We start from the raw sequence: 14657 nt of genomic DNA, 5'->3' as shown, positions 1-14657 counted from the left end.
TTTCGTCACATCAGATCAAGAGCCCCTCATTAATTACTGTGTGCAGCTCACCACAGGTAAATCATACATGTGGCCAATGATAGCTTTGTCTTTTATCAATATTCCTTTTTTTTTTTCGCATTTCTTTTCTCATCCAATCTCGAAGAAAACTTGTCCTGGGCTACCTGTGGTTATATAGGGTGATCATGCGCAGTTGACTAGGAGTAGTGGGATAAGGTCCTAGTAAATGATAACAGTTGTCTTACTTTATCGACGACTTTTCTTTATTTCCTTTAACCTGACAGATGACTCATTCCTAACATCCTGTTGACACGCAACTACAGATTATATTTCTCTCAAAATTGGACTCAAACTGTCCTGTTTAGGCTTTCTTTGTAAGCCTTTTTGTCAACTCTTTGATATAATGGCGTCCAACTCGCCAGGTAAGCGTCAAGTTGTTGTTTTTGTTTCACTGCTAAAAAAGTATCCTTTTTTTAAACACTTTACATATTTATTGAACCGTTGAAATACTCAACCAATAATCATAAAAGGATACAATTTAATAATCGTAGTATTTGTATTTATTTTGGGGTGTTTTTAGAGCTTAAATTTAGAAAATTCGAAGAGAGTTTAGAGAGTTGTTATATGTTAAACAGGAACGAAGATATCGAGAGAGCGACTAAAACTGGACTTTAAAGCCGGCATCGATAGGAAAAAAGTCACTCTTATAGTAAAACAACAAGAACCACAAGTACAAGATTTACCTTCTGTACACATGTAAGTAAATTGTGAACCATATTTTCAATTCATATTATAAAAATAAATCATTTTTACGGCTGGAAATATAAACTAAGCTTTAAGTTTCCTTAATTTCAATTTTGTTTCGATAAGTATTATTCCTCTTTGAATATAAAAATAATCGTTAATATAACATTTTTATCGTTTGGAAATTTAGTTTTTAGGATTGATCAGTTTTGCCTTTTTTAAATTATTGGAGAATATCGGGGTATATATATAAAATCAAAATGAAGTAAGATATATGCAAAAATTAAGCTTACTTTCATTCTAAAAATAGCCATGACAGTATATTTTAGCAGACCATGTGTGGATGCTGATAGCCATTTCATTTTTATTATAATCTATTTACTGTATTGCCTTACTAGGTACAGTAATATTTCCAATATAGACTATAAACATGACAAGCATAAAAAAGTTTTTAAAAATTTAAGATAAAAACTTGATATTAAATCAAAATTTGATCTAAGATAACACGAGTGAAGCCTTAAGATTTACAAAAAAAAAACTGTTTTTCTTTTCTATGAAGGTTTGATTTCAATAAGAGTCATGCTTAGTCTCTACCATACACCTAATGTATGTTATACATCATATACGGCATTTATATTTAATTAATATTCCTCGATAAGTAAAATTAACCTCTTAATTAAAATTAATTAGCACAGTTGGTTATCAGATTTTTGTGCGGGAAATAGGATTTAAAGTCTTGGACTGACCAACACTCAGGGTCTTAAAATAAGCGAGGAGAGAGAAAGTGCTACATTTGTTATTACATCTAAATATGGTTAGAATTTCAAGTGGCTCGGATGACCACTTTAGTTGTTCCATATCTCTCCACACTTCAGCATCACTATCCAATATCAGAGGGATTTAAAGGAATTGCCACTGAGGACGTGAATAAACCCTGGCAGTGACCATCCTTAGTGACTACACCTCATACTAACCACCTCTCATGATTGTTAACACCTTTGATTATATACACATAGAAAGAACACTATATAAATCATAAATTATTTTAGTAAAAATACACAAGTGATTATTGAAAATCTTGCACGCTGATTGGTTAAGAAACTCACAGTATCACACGATAATATGACCTCCAGCGACAATTAATCCAAAATGGCGGCCAGCCGCTTTGTTGCTGTTACCGGAAAAAATGTCTTTTATCTTTTTTTTTCTTTTTTTGAAAGAATCTGCACCTGTGTATTTATACTAAAACAATTATTTGCCTCAGCCTCAGTGAATATCGGAGAATATTTGCCTCACCGCTCGAAGACTTACGTCTCAGTAAATATTCCCCGATATTCACTGAGGCTGAGGCAAATAACTGTTAAATAAATCATCATTATTATTTTATATTGGTTAGGGAAAGACTGAAAGCTCATAAAGCAGTTGGGAAACTCACTTTTGGATCTGACAGTGTAAGTCTGTTAACTTTTTAGTAGAGGTTTTGCACCATCATGTGATGGCAGCCATGTTAGATGGCAGGAACAATATGATGGTTTTACATAAGAAAGAATTCAATTCCTAAGAGCAAAGGGATTTTAATTATTGTTCTGCCATCTAACCACAGGCAGCCCAAGCTGGGCGTGGGTATGTGATGGTGCAAAACCTCTCTATCAAGTTATCATTAATTGGTATGGTTCTTGGCTTTCTAGCTAGCTAGGTTGGTACATAGGTGTAATGGTGCTTGCTGTAAGCCAAAAACTTGATAATTTTCAGTATAATATAAGAGGGCCCTGAAGGGGTAAAATCAGGTGGGATTTGCCTTATTTGGGCTAGGAAATTGCCAGGGATTTTATGGGAAGAAGATTGTTAAAAAAACAATAAAAAATGGGAATGGGGGGGGGGGGGGGGAGATTTGAGCAAAACAAGCTCTATATTTGATCCCTGGACACCCAACAATGCATTGTGATCCAAGATGGCTGCCGTATCGTCAAAGTAGATAGGAGTTCCTTCAAGTTTTGAGTCATGTACTAACAGTGTGTTTTATTTCAATGTTATTGGTATTAGGTATATGAATACACTGCCGATGACCTTGTGGATTATGGGGAGATTGGTCGAGGTGCTTATGGTACTGTTAACAAGATGTTTCACCCTGACAGCAACACGTTCATGGCTGTTAAGGTATGTGTTGGAATTTTTAATCATAATGATGGTGATGATGATGATGGTGATGATGATGATGGTGATGATGATGATGATGGTGATGATGATGATGATGATGATGTAATGATGTGATGATGATGATGATGTGGTGGTGTAATTATACTGTATACAGTAAATGATTATAATGATGATGATGATGGGGATGATTGTGGTGATAAAAATCATGATGTTAATGGTGATAATGATGATGAAGACAATGGTGATATATATGTTGATGATGATAATGTTGGTGATGATAATGTTGGTGATGATGATGTTGGTAATGATGATAATGATGATAATATTTTTCTTATTATCATGGTGCAAATTTGCATGTAGAAATAATCAAATAAGATAACTAACCTGTCTTTATTATCACCCTTTATTACGATAATGGATTTTTTGCTTTGTCTTTTCAATGTGCAGAGGATACGCTCCACCGTTGACCAGAAAGACCAGAAGCAGTTACTAATGGACCTCGATGTTGTGATGCGCAGTAGTAAATGTCCCTTAATTGTGAAGTTTTATGGTGCACTCTTCACTGAGGTGAGTAAGCCGTTTTACAGAGCATCTGATGGAGTGCAAGAGTTCTATTCAACACTATTGACCTAAAATTGCAATTTGTTTTTTTCTGTACAATTTTTGAAAAAATACTCAGTGTAAATCACCATATTCATCATCATAACCATTCATCATCACCATCATCATCTTCATCTTCATCATCATCGCAATCATCACCATCATCTTCATCATCATCATCATCTTCATCATCATCACCATCATTATCATCATTATCACCATCATCAACATCATCATAATCATCTTCATCATCATCGCAATCACCACCATCATCTTCATCATCATCATCATCTTCATCATCATCGCAATCATCACCATCTTCATTATCATCATCATCAACATCATTATCATCATCATCGACATCATCATCTTCATCATCATCTCAATCACCACCATATCATCATCACCACCATCATCATTATCATCATCATCATCATCATCAAAAATAGACACAAATAAAAAATAGAAATTGCTCTAATAAATTAGCCTGTGCCCCCACCAATCAGAAAGGGAGATTGATCCATAAATTACAGATTATACTGTATCATATAAATGTATGATTTTATTATTTATAAATTGATGCAATGTTGTCTTATAAAGGGTGATGCATGGATATGTATGGAGTTGATGGAGATCTCATTTGATAAGTGCTACAGAATAGTTTATGGTTATCTGCATCAAACCATACCTGAAGATATACTAGGCAAGGTTGCATTAGCGGTAAGTACCTAGACAGTATACTCATTATCTAGCTACAATACGGTAATCATATACGTATTAGGCAAGGTTGCATTAGCGGTAAGTACATGTATCTAGACTATACTCATTTTCTAGCTACAATTAGCAGCCATACAGTACTGAGGATAAGGAAAAAGATTGTGTTGAGTTAGTATTGCAGTGCATTGTGGGGCTGTTTAAGGGGATGGTGTCTATTTCGTCCCCTAAAACAGGCCCAAAATGCACTGAAATACCGATTTAACCATGTTTTTTTCCTCGACCTCTTTAAAATGGCTAATACATGCACCTTTACGGTAATCATGTACTTTATGCCCTGCGGACACTGGGATACCTGTGTTACACATTAGATGGTTATTACATAGTGTAATCATTGGACTCTTTTTTCTCGTAGGTTGTCAAAGCTCTAGATTATTTGAAAACAGAGTTGAATATTATTCACAGAGGTAAGTTGAATGATACATATTATGTGGACATTGGAATATGGCACTGTATTAACTCCAATATCCACTAGCTCATTATCATATCACATGAGAAATAAATGATACATGAGACAGTACAGGCCAGAAGTTTTTCAGGGTGCCCATGCACAGATCAAACCCTGATACAACCTCTGGGCTGATCTAAGTCAGGGCATGGCTAACTCACAGATCAAACCCTGAAACAACCTCTGGGCTGATCTAAGTCAGGGTATGGCTAACTCACAGATCAAACCCTGAAACAACCTCTGGGCTGATCTAAGTCAGGGCATGGCTAACTCACAGATCAAACCCTGAAACAACCTCTGGGCTGATCTAAGTCAGGCCATGGCTAACTCACAGATATAACCCTGAAACAACCTCTGGGCTGATCTAAGTTAGGGTATGGCTAACTCACAGATTAAACCCTGATACAACCTCTGGGCTGATCTAAGTCAGGGTATGGCTAACTCACAGATTAAACCCTGAAACAACCTCTGGGCTGATCTAAGTCAGGGTATGGCTAACTCACAGATCAAACCTTGAAACAACCTCTGGGCTGATCTAAGTCAGGGTATGGCTAACTCACAGATCAAACCCTGATACAACCTCTGGGCTGATCTAAGTCAGCGCATGGCTAACTCACAGATCAAACCCTGAAACAACCTCTGGGCTGATCTAAGTCAGGCCATGGCTAACTCACAGATAGAACCCTGAAACAACCTCTGGACTGATCTAAGTCAGGGCATGGCTAACTCACAGATCAAACCCTGAAACAACCTCTGGGCTGATCTAAGTCAGGGTATGGCTAACTCACAGATCAAACCCTGAAACAACCTCTGGGCTGATCTAAGTCAGGCCATGGCTAACTCACAGATCAAACCCTGAAACAACCTCTGGGCTGATCTAAGTCAGGCCATGGCTAACTCACAGATGGAACCCTGAAACAACCTCTGGACTGATCTAAGTCAGGGCATGGCTAACTCACAGATCAAACCCTGAAACAACCTCTGGGCTGATCTAAGTCAGGGCACAACTAATTCACATATCAAATCCTTAAACAACCTTTGGGCTGTTCTAATACATGTAGTTGGGGTTTGGCTAACTCACAAAATGAGCCTGGAAAAAATTGAACCCTCAAAATAATGTGAAGCTGAATTTAGGGATCAATCCTGAGACCCTAGCGGTAAGAGGTCAAACTTGAGATCTGCAGGGGTTAGAGATGGGTGCATTACAGCTACACTGCAAGATGTCTTCTCAAAACAAAATTCAGACTGACATTTTGAAACAGTTGAAATTTCCTGTCACTACCTCACCTGCACCCTTCTTCTAATCATGTATCGAATCTCGTTGAGGTATTGTTGATCATTTGTATTCTAGATGTCAAGCCATCCAATATTCTGCTTGATAAACAAGGATGCATAAAACTGTGTGATTTTGGAATCAGTGGTCAGTTGGTGGATTCTATTGCTAAGACAAGAGATGCAGGCTGTAAACCATACATGGCGGTAAGATGATTGAATGTATTTAATACAATGTGTAGTAGTTCCAGAAAATATCCATGCCCCACTCACAGAGGAAATTGGAAATTCTGGAGGGGAGGGGGTTCAGAGAAAGTACAAAATCACAGAGTTTGTATGGAAGAAAATTGGAAGTTCCTTGGGGTAGGGGGGTCCTTTTTCAAATTGCCCCCACCACCACCACCTTAGCTCAGCTGTGAAGAGTGTCAGTCTGGCCGTGGTTGAAGCCTCCACTGGACCAATACTCAGGGACTTAAACTAAAGTTCTTGTATTTCATAAAACTCTGTTTTACAGTTCTGTTCAGTGACCATGAATACTAGTTCCAAGTCGAGGTTGGAGTTTCCACGCATACCAAAACTATACTTTATATCATGCGCGGCAACTCCAACCTCAACTTGGAACTAGTATTTGGGATCACTGAACAGAACCGTAAAATAGAGCACAGGCAACCCTAACAAGGTTGCTGTGTATGGTTTATAAGGGAATGTATGGGAGTTATGATAAAGTTACGAAAATAAAATGTTTCACTCAACAATTTGCCTCAAAACTTGCTGCAGTTGTTGCTTTTACTTTGTTCAGTCTTCTGGCGAAGTTTCAGCGCGATTTTAGGCCGTTTAGTGGGTTTTTTCAAAATCCGCTCTTCTCTACTTAAATAATGGGTAGAGAAGGGTGGATTTTGAACATTTTATTTTCGTAACTTTATCATAACTCCCATACATTCCCTTATAAACCATACACAGGAACCTTGTTTGGGCTGCCTGTGAATAGAGTATTATAACATTTGCAAATGGTTAGACCTTTATGTTGCTCAGATGACCCCATTAATGATGGCAACCCCATTAATGATGGCAATCCCATTCATAATCAACTGGAGATGTTAAAATAGGACCACAAGTTTATCAGTTTGATTTATCTTAATTATTTATATTGTGGTGGTGTTGGAATGATGTTTTTTGTCTTCCTATTCTTCTTCTTTGCAGCCTGAAAGAATAGACCCGTCATCGTGTCGGCAGGGATATGACATCAGATCTGATGTGTGGAGCTTTGGCATTACCATGGTAAAAACTGCTCATTGCAAATGTTTAATAGAAAAGAGATAATATTATTTACTGTATCTTTTAAGCCCCCTAGGGGCATGTCATCCTTTTTCAGTGCTTTTGGACTGCAGGTTTATTAGAGGGTTCCCTGCTAGAAGTCCCTCCTCTTTCTCTCCCTTCTTTCAGGCGGGAAAGAGGAAGACTCTGCCGATGTAGAGCATTTCCTTTGATACACCGCCGCCACGATCGTGTACAAACGAAACCAGTTTTAAAACTGGTTTTTAACCAATTACATGTAGTACGCATGAGCAAATGTAACACACCATGGCACCAAACATTGTTTGACGAGAGCGGCTGTCAAAATCATGACAGCGTTGCTAAGTTACGCCACCCATGCGCGACAGAAATAACGTCCTACATCGGCAGAGTCTATTTTTCTCTCTCAAACAAAAGAAAAGGAAAATAGGCTCTGCTAGCAGGGAAAATAGAGGCGGCGAGCTAGGCTTATTGGCCTGAAGCTAAATAAATTTCCCTGGTGTTTGGAAATTCATAAAATAATACTTTTTATTCATGATTTTTTTCACCAATGAAGTGAAGTGACTCTCAAAGGCCTTCTAAAGGAAAAGGACTACAACGTTACTTAAGGCTGGGTGCATATAAGAGACTGAGGGCTAATTATTTCAACTTTTGGCTCCTCAAACTGTGGTCTTATTAGAAGGGGGGCTTATTAAACACTGGGGGTTCAATAGAGGAAATGCATTTATATTAATGATTATTATTTGCTGTAGATTGAACTTGCATCTGGTAAATTTCCATACCCCAAATGGACCAGTGTTTTTGACCAGTTATCTCAAGTAGTAGAAGGCGATCCACCTCGTCTGGTCAATGATGAGTTCATTCAGCGCTCCCCAGAACTATTGAACTTTGTCAATATTTGGTGAGTCTTTTACAACAACTTACAAATTTCTCGCGCGCTGATTGGTTATTTTTTATCGTCAATAAGAGGACAGACAGATAAAACTGACATCAACAAGTGCTCTCTTTCCGTGTGTTGTTTTGATCGCTAAAAACGAAAGTGTTCATTAAACGATAAGAGGACAGACACATTAAAAACTGATGTCTCTTTGTTTTGTTAATTTAATATTTTGAAAAAGGAGCTACTTTCCTTCAATCCGTCTTTCCGTCCACCCACCCACCCACCCACCCACCCATTAAAGTGCACATGAACCCTTCGACAATACTTTCAGTACTGATTCTACACGAAGTAAATAGTTGAATGGTAAAATATTTCTTGATTTGAGTGATGCGTTTCTAAGTTATGAAGGTTTATACTTCCAATATGCTAATGAGTGTGACGTCTATTAAGGCTTAATCAAATATACAAAATCGAACTGGTTCATAGAAACAGTATTTAAAAAGCATCATTATTTTACTCATGGTTTACATGAAAGCTATTTACAATTTTTATTTTCAAAATGGCCAGCATTTAGTATTACTAGTTACAACAAAAACACTCAAATACCTTACCTGACGTCATCATCATTAACATATTGGAAGTATAAACCTTCATAACTCAAAGACACATCACTCAAATCAAGAAATATTTTACCAATCAACTATTTACTTTATACAGAATCAGTACTGAAAGTATTGTCGAAGGGTTCATGTGCACTTTAACTCATCCATCCATCCACCCACCCACCCACCCATTGACTCATCCATCCATCCATCCTTCGTCAGTTCGTCGACCCACCCATCCATTTATTCATCCATCCACCCATCCATCCATCCTTCCTTAGTTCGTCAGCCCACCCATCCATTTACTCATCCATCCATCCATCCACCCTTCCCATCCATTTACTCATCCATCAATCCACGCATCCATCCATCCATTCATCCATCCATCAATCCACCCATCCATTTACTCATCCATCCACCAACCCATCCATTTACTCATCCATCCACACTTCCCATTCATTTACTCATCCATCCATCCATCCACCCACCCACCCATCCATCCATTAACTTATCCACCCATCCATCCATTTACTCTTCCATCCATCATTCCACCCTTCCCATGCATTTACTTATCCATCCATCAATCCACCCTTCCCATTCATTTACTCATCCATCCATCCATCCATCCATGTATCTGTTTTCATTTCAACCATCACTGACCATAATCATGTTTTCCTATTGTAGCCTTACCAAGGAAGTAGCAAAAAGGCCAAAGTATGCAGGACTACTGGTATGTTTGGTTTGCTTTATTCATTAACCGTTTACATTTTACCATTCCTTTCCTTTCCTTTACCATATATTTATAACAACCTGGGAAAAAACGTATAGGTCAAACAAAGCTCAACTCCTATAATCTTACATTTTGTTCTTGATAAAAAATTATGGTAATTTCCCTATTTCACTATGACGTCACTGCTTGTTTATGTGGGGGATAGAATCGCCAAATCCAATAGAAAATTCAACAAAATTTGCTCCTAGCGAAACAGTTTAATCTAAAATGGCCTGGTTTTCAGATATAATATGTGTTAATATGTACTAAAAAATATTTTGAGCGTTTGCTGGCTATTCTACTTCTCTTCGTGGATTGATACGGGTTTTTTACAATTTTTGGTGAATTTGCGTTGATTTGACCTCCGACGACGACCATGATCCTTCGTATTTAAACAATAGATTGTTTTGATGTGACGTCATAGTAAAATAGGGCAATTAATAATGTGACTTGAAGTTGTGAAAGGCCCATTGACACTCTTCTTCAGTCGTTTCATACAAGGCTCGTAATTAACCTATTACGCATGTTCTTCTATGATTTCCAAGCCCATCCCACACGGCTTACCGCCTCATCTATGACTTCATTTTAGTTTGTTTTTAATGTCTTATATGAGACCATAGTCCGGTTAAGAATGCCTTCAACCAGCTTTGAGTTTTTTTCTTTTTTCGATTGAGGAATAGAGTACCGAAGTGTGACGTCACGAAAAACAAAATTTTGCTTTTTACATTTTTCGGTCCTCAATTTCGATAGTCTCCCCCACAGCCGCTTTCAGTGTCGTCACGCAACGCTTTCTCCCCTGAGTAGAAAGCGTTGCGTGACGACACTGAAAGCGGCTGTGGGGGAGACTACAATTTCGATAGAACATCAAGAAAGACGTTAACAAGCCAAATTTTAAGAAAAAATTTTAAAAAGCAACGGAGATATGGCCGTTTGAATATATAATATCCCCATACAAATCACTGTATTTTTGCCCTGGTGGGGAAATTTTATATGCAAATGGCCGTATATCTGTTGCTATTCAACCAATTCTCCTGAAATATGGCGTGTTAGCGTCGTTCTTGATTTCCTATCGAAATCGAAGATCGAAATTATGATAGAATGAAAGTAATATTTTGTAACGTCATCACTTCGGTACTCTATTCCTTATTTTAAGATTGTATTTTTACCACGTTTTTGTATATTTTCTTGTGACCTTGGTAGCGAAGTTCATAAATACGTTTATGTTAATTTAACGGGTTACCCTCCAAACTCATTATGGGGAATGTAGAAATGGTGAATATCCTATTCCGTCTCCTTTCTCGCATCCATGAGGACAGAGTCACGATAAGCCATAAACCAAGCATGATTTATTCCACAGAGACACCCATTCATCCTGCGATATCAGGACGAGCCAGTAGACGTTGGGTCCTGGTTAGCCCGCATAGTGGCGCAGGCGCCAGAGGACCCAGAATTACCAGACTTAATCCAGTAAAGACCTGTATTTTTATTAGTCATTAGCGATGGACTATTAGATAACTGATGGGGGGTTGCAGGAATTTTGGTTGCATTATTTTTTTATTTTTTTTTTGGCTCAACCCTTGCACGTTATTTTTTTGCGTACAGTTAGATATTTTTCTTCTAGCAGAAGAGATTGCACGATATTTTTTCTGAGGTTTAAGTGCTTGCTCGATATTATTTTGGGGATTTACGACCCCCCCCCCCCCCCCCAAGTATCTAATGGTTCGTCCCTTAGATAATAGTTTAGTAATAGAATTAATAATTATCATTAGAATATCACAGATTAGTAATAGCATTAATAATCATCATCACAATATTGATCGCCTTGCACTTATCATCTACTAGTATCACATATATTTTTGTCTTGCGAGCCTGCATACCTTTTGGTCTCCGCAAAGCTGCAAAGGACTCTGGACAAGGCTAACGAATAATCATAGCGCGTTTTCACTCACGTGACAAGACAGCCATATTGGTGTGCCAAACAATAGAAACTTTCTGCACAGTATTTGCATAAACAGAGTTCAATAAGCCTGAAGCGAGATGACGTTTTACCCCGTCTCTAGACCATAATCCTTTTCTCACTGCTTTTGTTCTTTAATTATGACTATTGTTCCTGTATTCTCTAAGGAATCAAAAATTTTAATATGAAAGAATTTTAAAAACTATTATGGTATAGAGTAGGGGGTAAAACGTCATCTCGCTTCAGGCTTATTTCCCGAGGATAGAAAATGTATTGTTTTGGTACGCCAACATGGCCGCTGTGACGTCACATGAAAACGCTCTTGATTAAGGAGGCTTGTGCCACTTTTACCTAGACCTTCCGCTTGCCACAAAGATCGCTGTCTCAGACTGGATTCTACGTTTAGGATATATCGACATGTCGATGGCCTTGCGTTTTTGGTTATTTTCTGTTGAACCAGTCTTAAATATGATTCTTTTTTGTCTTATTTGAGAGTTATTTCAATGCTTGTACATATTGATATATGATGTTTTTTTCGAGGGAGATTTTTTTTGTTTTTTGTTTTTCGTTTTTTTTTTTTTTTTGTTTTTTTTGTTTTTGTTTTTGTTTTTGTTTTTTGTTTTGTTTTTTTAGTTATCAAGAACTCTGTGCGAATCTGAACTGGAACTGTTTACTGGAAGAAGTAAAAGAAAGAAAAAGTAAAGGAATAAGAGAAAAAACGAACTAAAGGAAAGAATTTAAAAAGGAGAGGAGAGGAGAAACGAAAATCAATTCCCGTTCCAGTTTTTTCACGCAGATCCTTCATTGATTGGCATAGACCAGAGTAGACTCTTTTCGCATTTAAAATTACCGCTGTGTTTCTTGATTACAGACTCATTTGCACAGGGTTAGCCTCGAGTTTGTGCAGAATATTCACGTGTTTCAGTCAAGGTCCGTCGAGTTTCAAAATGTTTGTATTGTTGAAGTTGTGCATTCTTTACTTTTCTGTTGGTATTTGCGAGTAATTAGACACTGATTCCAGGTTAAACCTGTGCAAATGAGTCTGTAATCGAGGAACACAGCGGTAATTTGGAACTCGAAACTGGTCTATTAGAACCGAACAAAAGGGCGTGGTGTGGTGGGTCATGATTGTCAAAAGCACCTGATATATATATAGTACTATGAGTAGTTATCGATAGGGCTTTTAAACTCGAGAATAATTCGTGTAGGCTTATAATTCATTACCGCAAACACCACTTCGTGCACAGCCTTTTTTTTTTCCAGTCCGGTATCCTAACAATCGTGCGTGTTTGATTGGCTGTTCTAGCGGGCGATATTTTTTAGCATCTGTCCGCGGTCCGGTATCTTGACATCATCCGCACGCGCGCATGGGATAACGGATTGCTAACCAAGTCTAACAGGAAAAGGAGGGGGAAAAGGTCAGTCCGGATAGGGAAAAACTCTGCCCTCGGTCTTGAAAAAGGACCTTGACACAACGGCCTCGTTATATTCAAGACTTTGCGAGGGCACAGTGTTTTCCTATCCGCACCTTCTGGCCGGTAAATAACATATACATCGCTAGTCGTCATCCATCGATTCTTCATAAATAGATTTGATTTCATGTTTCCGACTCACCTTAGTTACCGTTGCTATGTCCCACAAGCTAAATTATCTAGAATATATCAAAATTTAAGGCCCCGTCCACACGTATCCGGAAATTTCTTGATCCGCCCTGATGCACGCTAGTGCCTAGACCCTTTGACGGATAGTTTTTCTTATTGAGCATGCGCAAAATCGTGTTTACGTCAACGTATTCGAAAATTTGCGGATACGACCGTTCACACGTGTCCGTACTCGGAGCGTATTCAAAAATTTCCACTCTGGAGACCGTTTTCGAAAATTTCCGGATACGGATACAAAAATTTCCGGACACGTGTGGACGCAACCCGTATCCGCAAAAAAACTTGCGGATACAAAAATTTGCGGGTACGTGTGGACGGAGCCTAAAACTCTGATCGCGGAAAATTTATTATAAATTGTTTCAATAGCTTACTGCAGTGTCCTGCGAAAAGACTAGAAAATTGCCTCGTAATCCATGTAGTACTCTTTAAAACACAGATACTGTGTAGTTCTTTGTGGGACAAGATTTTAATTGCACTGAGAAAACTGCTGCAACGGTAATTGGTTCACTATAGAGTTGGTAACATGAGTCAAAAGAAAGAACAAGAAAAAACCCCTTAATTTTTGTAATATCAAGACAAACTAGATCGACCTTTTCTTGCTATATTTTGATTTCTATATTAAAGAATATATTCACTTTACTTTTGGCTTTGTTTATCTGTTGTTTTGTTTTTCCGTCCAACACGCGGCAGCATTCCATTGGTATAGAGGCTTTGCAGCATCACGTGATGGCAGCCATGACAGGAGGCAGGAACAATAGCGCAGCGCAAACGTGACGTCATAAAAACGAAGACAAAGGCGAAATTCGGACAAACAAACTTACAAGTTTACTTTCAGCAGATAATTTTCACAGCCGATCGCAGTTGATCTTAGTTTACATGGGTTATTATTGTAACTTTAAGTAAAAATAATAAAATCGGTTCGCATAATCCTTGTAGCGGTTAAACAGAATGCAATGTTTGTCCGAATCTTTAAGCTATTTTTAGAATCAGTGCGCTGCGCTATTGAATCTGGTCTAATCTGATTTACACGAGGAAAAATTCAGATTCTATTGTTGTGCCTCCTTTCATGGCTGCCATTACTTGATGGTGTAAAGCCTCCATAATAGCTGTGGTTGTAAATGAATATTTCCCCAGGTGATCTCGGGGACGCGCCCAAAGTATTGTTGTAGTTCATACATAGAGTTTCCTGCGCTTGTCTTTCTGTTGTGAGCCGAATGTGATCAATGTATATGTGCTGTCTTAATTCATCTTTTATTGTATATTCTCTTGTTATAAGCTGTTGATATCAATCGACGTTATCACTGTAGCAAACCTTTATTTGGCCTCTAGACGCCCGTGCTTTGCGATCCAAAATGGCCGTCGTGTCGTCGAAGTGGGTTTTTATAATGTAGCTCGTATCTGACATGGGGTAAATGTTTTCTTTTCTCTCACCACTGATTTTGATGACTAATACACGACTAATTTGTACGTTTTTTCATTCAATCTTTATTCAAAAATTCA

The 14657-nt window shown here is 38.1% G+C and overlaps 1 protein-coding gene across 1 annotated transcript; it reads left to right on the top strand.

Moving 5' to 3' along the window:
• The first annotated feature begins 210 nt into the window (after positions 1–210).
• Positions 211–11240, top strand: LOC116302788 (dual specificity mitogen-activated protein kinase kinase 4). Its single transcript, XM_031712156.2, has 12 exons — positions 211–422; positions 636–756; positions 2141–2195; positions 2788–2901; positions 3349–3468; positions 4102–4221; positions 4631–4682; positions 6075–6202; positions 7196–7273; positions 8041–8189; positions 9455–9500; positions 10897–11240. Exons 1-12 carry the CDS (start codon positions 404–406, stop codon positions 11008–11010), a joined length of 1116 nt encoding a protein of 371 aa, XP_031568016.1. The 5' UTR covers positions 211–403; the 3' UTR covers positions 11011–11240.
• The last annotated feature ends 3417 nt before the right edge of the window (positions 11241–14657 follow it).

The sequence above is a fragment of the Actinia tenebrosa genome, unplaced genomic scaffold, assembly GCF_029948245.1.
Source record: "Actinia tenebrosa isolate PJP-AT-01 unplaced genomic scaffold, QUT_ActTen_1.0 PGA_scaffold17__23_contigs__length_9995812, whole genome shotgun sequence".
Lineage (NCBI taxonomy): Eukaryota > Metazoa > Cnidaria > Anthozoa > Actiniaria > Actiniidae > Actinia > Actinia tenebrosa.
The sequence above is the reverse complement of the archived record's forward strand: the minus strand, read 5'-3'. Positions and strand labels throughout refer to the sequence as shown.

Coding starts and splice junctions, on each gene's coding strand:
- LOC116302788 (XM_031712156.2), top strand. Junction 2,196..2,787: donor TCACTTTTGGATCTGACAGT/GTAAGTCTGTTA, acceptor TATTGGTATTAG/GTATATGAATACACTGCCGA. Junction 9,501..10,896: donor CAAAGTATGCAGGACTACTG/GTATGTTTGGTT, acceptor TTTATTCCACAG/AGACACCCATTCATCCTGCG.